General features: G+C 42.5%; 1 protein-coding gene across 1 annotated transcript in view; it reads right to left on the bottom strand.

Annotated features, from left to right (window-relative positions):
• Nucleotides 1-4,647, bottom strand: part of LOC119300811 (long chain acyl-CoA synthetase 6, peroxisomal-like) — a 20,472-nt gene extending 15,825 nt beyond the window's left edge. Inside the window, exons 1-9 of the mRNA XM_037577696.1 lie at nucleotides 4,278-4,647; nucleotides 3,351-3,411; nucleotides 3,202-3,279; nucleotides 2,643-2,714; nucleotides 2,463-2,544; nucleotides 2,206-2,311; nucleotides 2,049-2,125; nucleotides 1,497-1,541; nucleotides 1,291-1,377 (exon numbers count right to left, since the gene is read on the bottom strand). Of these exons, the coding sequence (XP_037433593.1) occupies nucleotides 1,291-1,377; nucleotides 1,497-1,541; nucleotides 2,049-2,125; nucleotides 2,206-2,311; nucleotides 2,463-2,544; nucleotides 2,643-2,714; nucleotides 3,202-3,279; nucleotides 3,351-3,411; nucleotides 4,278-4,416 (747 nt within the window). The 5' untranslated portion in view covers nucleotides 4,417-4,647. The remainder of the gene's footprint in view (nucleotides 1-1,290; nucleotides 1,378-1,496; nucleotides 1,542-2,048; nucleotides 2,126-2,205; nucleotides 2,312-2,462; nucleotides 2,545-2,642; nucleotides 2,715-3,201; nucleotides 3,280-3,350; nucleotides 3,412-4,277) is intronic.
• Between the last annotated feature and the right edge of the window lie 346 nt (nucleotides 4,648-4,993).

Below are 4,993 nucleotides of genomic sequence, written 5' to 3'. Positions count from 1 at the left end.
ACTGTGTTAGGGAAGGTTAAGAGCCTGAGCATCCACCATACAGTGTCATAACGATGCCACATATCTACGTTTCATGCAGACAAGAAAAATAGATATACCAACCTGGCTATACTCTCCCAAATATGCGCTCATACCAACCTGTCTGCCTAATCCCTTGCAGCCATGCATCCTGGCTATCTTTAGCACGGTAATTGTCCCATACAAGGTTCACAACAACTATATGTCTACTCTTGTATGTGTATTGCACAACATGGGGAGAAGTAACTGTTGTACCAGCATAAACATACACACATCACCCAGTCAGTTTACTTACAACTGGATAATCAAATTTCACATTCTACATTAACCGATTTTCAACCCAAAAGGAAGTAAAAACTTCACCATATACCAGTCACATGGCAAGCAAAGCGCTGCATGTTCTAACATAAGCAGAAGCTAATTGTCACATCAATTTAGTGTGTACTGTGTACAAAACAAGTCTTGCAAATGGGTTAGAAGTGAAACGATGTAGCAGACATGATGAAGTGCAGCTGACTAGTTCATATCTCACGAATGGTGGTTCAAATGTTGCATTATATACCCTTAGAAGTTAGAAGTAGGCGCACGATGAAGCTACAGAATGAGTACCATGCTACACGAAGCCTATGAGAAGTGTGACTTGCACAAGTGTCGTGCGGATTTTGCGACAGTATGCATGATTTGGGGATTTTTGTGGATCAAGGCACACGTGGATGATCTAGGTACAGGATTTCACACAGTGGAGGTTTTACCCAGGTTCGGGTCCCCTGTTCTAGGGGTAATACCCTAATCCTGCTGGATGTTTCTCTCTTGTATGTATGAACAATGCGGTTATAATGTAGTGTCCGAGTGATCTTGTGGATCTCGGTGATTCTACTGAGCTTGTCTAGATTCTACTCTAACTTTGCCTTATATAGGGGTGATGAAGCAGAGGATATAATGGCATTACGCCCACGCCCTGATAACGGCGCAGTTAAGTTGGCTGTTACCAGGGCCTTGATGGCACCATTGGTGATATCGTGGTGTAGCTGAGGTTTATGGCACCATTGGTAACGCCACGACCGGTTCAGTCGGATGACCATCGTGATGCAGTTTAGCCAGATGGGCTTAATGATGCCGGCTCAGCTGAGTGGTTTGCTCGAAAGACTCGGCAGGGAGGGCCTGTCGGGCCGTATCCTCATCATGGGCCTAACCTCTTATGTATCATTAAAAATTCACAACACAGGATGTTTGTTTGTTTGTTTTAAATGAAGGATCAATTAGCAAGTCCACCTGGCTGTGTAGCCTGGAATAAGTTATGATTTCCACTCCAGCAGCTGCTGTTGTAGATGGCGTATTTGCATTGTCTCCACCAACTACCTATACAAAAAAGAAGATTCAAATACAGAAGAGAAGTTCTCATAAAAACATCACCACCACATTGCATAAAGTATTGTAAATGGGCCACAAAATTCAAAAAAAAAATGGTCCACGCTTACCACTATAAGGCGAACACATGGCATTTGAGTTAGGAAGCTTAGCAGCTGCAATTAAGGGATTAATAGTTAAGATTATAGCTGGAAATTAAATATACTTCTTTCCAAATGTACCTGATGCAATGCATAGTTAGAGTGCTGAGAGGTATCTATAAACTGATGTAGTGTTTCAAACTATAATAACATTTGGATGAAGTCCAAGTAAAATCTATAGCAGGATACCGACCGCATTAATCTTCTGCATACTTGATACAGTCAGTCCAGAACATAAAGTATTTGACCTGGCATCGTGAAGCCCTCATAAAGAGAGTCATAGTCAACATAAATTAAGACCATAGCAGGATGAGATTAACACCTAGAAGTATAGGTAAATTACTGGAAATAATTAGCTACATGTCAGCCTTGCTAGTTACGACTCGACAATTGGTATCAGAAATGGCATGAGTACTAGAACTTTTATGGATTTTATTAACGGAAACTGTAGGGGTGGCCCAACTTTTATGGAGTTTAGAAAATAGTCATCATTTAAGGTTGCGATAAGGGATTAAAGCTCACAGTGCTTAGCGTTTGAGGCACACAGAAAATAGCTTCTACTGTTGCATGGTTCACAATGAACTGAACTGCATCTGGACCTACAGAAAGTACATTACATAGAAAATGTTACTGGACGACTGAGACATAGAGCAAAGATCATTTGGTAATAGGAACATACCAAGAGTATCATAAAGTGGTACAGATACATATGAATATGCAGCACAAGCATGATCAATTATGATCCACTCAGGTCTGTTTATAAAATACAGACCAATGCGTGCACCCTGGTTCAGATAAAAAGAATTAAAGTAAGTACAAATAAATAATCTGAGAAACTTGAGGTGCTATATCAAGATAGCAATATATGGCAAGGTATCTACTTGTTACTAGTCAATAACAAAAGGGCAAGTGCTCGTTGAGATCTTGATGACTCACTTCAGATATTCCATGATAAATAAGACCAGAACCTATTGCAGTTCTGCTCGTACTAGCTTCTCCATACGTCATCCATTTGTAGCTGCAATGTTATATGCCATTTATAAGAGTCAAACAAGGCAATCATGAAAAAGACTACAAAATGAAAAAGTAAGGAATACTCGGTTACTCAATCCTTACTCTCCGACTGCTCCATCAGCGCACACTCTTGTACCCAGATATCTACAATCTGTAAAAGTCTCGACTGCGTACCTGCACAATTTGGGATACCATATAAAGTTGTACAGGAAAGATGATTACAGTAATGAGGTTTAAAAGGTTTGCAAGAACTCCCACTCAGTTAGGATTTGCACTTTGGTAAGTTTAACCTCATGTTTGACATATATGCATTTTTTGCAGCCCCCAAGGCTTCGCTAAAACAATAAATAAACAGGTTCCCTTGCATATTACTCTGTTTCTAGTTAGGATCTGCCAGACTATAGCGCAAATAGCAATAACTAGTGAGAGCTTCCTCAGGAAAAAAATTACACTCGTTTTGCTGAACTCTGCCTTCCAAACGTTCTCTAGAAATTTCCATCTTTCTAGCATATATTCAGTACATAAGGAGGACATAATCTGAAAGGCTATTGCAGCACTAATCATTCAAAATGAGAGTTTGCTAATATAAGTATATGATTAAGTTTAGATGGATATTAAGAAACAGAAGTTCAGATGTTCAAGATATTGTGAGTATTCTTACACAAAATTATCATGCAGTGTTCCAATGTCTGGAGTAGCAGGAAATCTGTTAATTAAACGCAGAGGTGACTCTGCAGATCTGCAGGATTGTAACAGTGATTGTGAGCAACAGTATATGAAAGTGCATCTTATAACATATAAATAGCATACCGGTACACGTTCCACTTTCCAGTTTGCAACTTTTCAGGAAGAACAACGCTGTAGCCCTGCACTGAAGAAGATATGCACATTGAGTTAATAATTATAGTTACTTCTTAATATGTTATTTCACAAAATAAAAATTTGGCACTAGTGAATGCTAACTGAAATTTAGGGTACATTGAATCGTTAGTAATCGATTGTTTTAAAATATAAGCCATTTCTCAAACAAAGGAAAAACACATGCATTACTGTCCCTGACAGAGTGGGGCTTCTTGCAAACCCCAATGAACACACCGATAACACCACTGTTCATACAAGGAAAAACATGTACGACAGTTCTAAGTAGATGCATAAAAAATACTATAAACTATTCCAATAATCACGAACAGGCCCAAAAAGTAGCAAGGAATATTCCAACTTATTTGGTACTTTTTGAGTTTGCTTTAGCCAGGATTAAGCTACAGACTTGCACTCAGCCTTGAGGCATCCCGATCAGATTGCAGCCAGCAATTCAAGCTTTTCAGATTGCATATAAAGGATTCCGTTCCATTCACACCTTCCTGATGCCGACAAACCAAAAAGGGAAGCTATGGACAGTTAGCAAAACAACCAGCCCAGTCCAGTGCGGGAGCAACCACTCTCTTCTGGTACTATGTTACTTTTCCAGGAAAGTAAAATCCATTTTATAATAACAAACTAACAAGGGAAAAGCAAGCGAGCGACGGAGCAGATGCGCCGTGCCCCGCCCCGATTCGTGAGCCACTCAACAGGATTCTCTGACCACCACCGCGCCGCCAGCGTTAGTCGCTATCCCCGTTAAAGAGTGATGTTGAATCGAACGCGAAATCCAAATCCTAGAGCATCCCGCTGAAGGCCGGTCCAACTAGGACATGCAGGCCAAAGGGTAAGGTGCGAGGGAAGAGAAGAGAGACGTACCGTGGGCGTACTCGCCGGCGGTGGGGTTAGCGGCGAGGCCGGCGGTGGCGCCGGCCTGCGGCTCGAGGTGCGCGGAGACCACGCGGAGGCGTCGCTCCGCGGCGTCCATCATTGCGGGTCCTTCCTCCTCCCGCGCCATGGCTCCCGTGCTGCTGCAGTGCCGGTAGTGTCACGCAACCCCTGTCCGCGCCGCTACTCGTTAGCGCCGCGTGATGATAGGGGAGGTGGGGGGAGCAGACGCGAGGGACGGAAAAAACACGGGCTTGTCGCGTGACGTGAGAGCGAACAGACCGAGACAGACGTGGGGAACTCGGCTCGTGCGCCTTGTTCGAGCGGGTGCTCCAAAGGTTGCAGCGGGGATGGATGATCGGGTGGAGAAGGAGAGACGGACGCATAGATATCTCCGATGCATTTTGGTCTTTTGGAGCGGTTCGGGGAGCACGGATGTGGTTGTTCGGTTGCGTGCGCGCGTCGACATGCGGCGGCACGGCATGGCACGGCGCCCAAGCGTGTGCGGGGATTGGGTTTTCTATTTACCCAAAAATGACATATTTAACATGCATAAGGAAAGGCCCACTTCAACATGTAACTATTCATATTAAAAATCCACAACAACATGCATGCATATAAAATTTCATTTTATTATGCTATTTACATTTAATTCTTATATACTTTCAACAACTATTGTTTCAATAATTCATGTTCTATATAATCAA

Source organism: Triticum dicoccoides, chromosome 5A, assembly GCF_002162155.2.
Source record: "Triticum dicoccoides isolate Atlit2015 ecotype Zavitan chromosome 5A, WEW_v2.0, whole genome shotgun sequence".
NCBI lineage: Eukaryota > Viridiplantae > Streptophyta > Magnoliopsida > Poales > Poaceae > Triticum > Triticum dicoccoides.
Note: the sequence above shows the minus strand (reverse complement) of the source record. Positions and strands in the feature narration are given on the sequence as shown.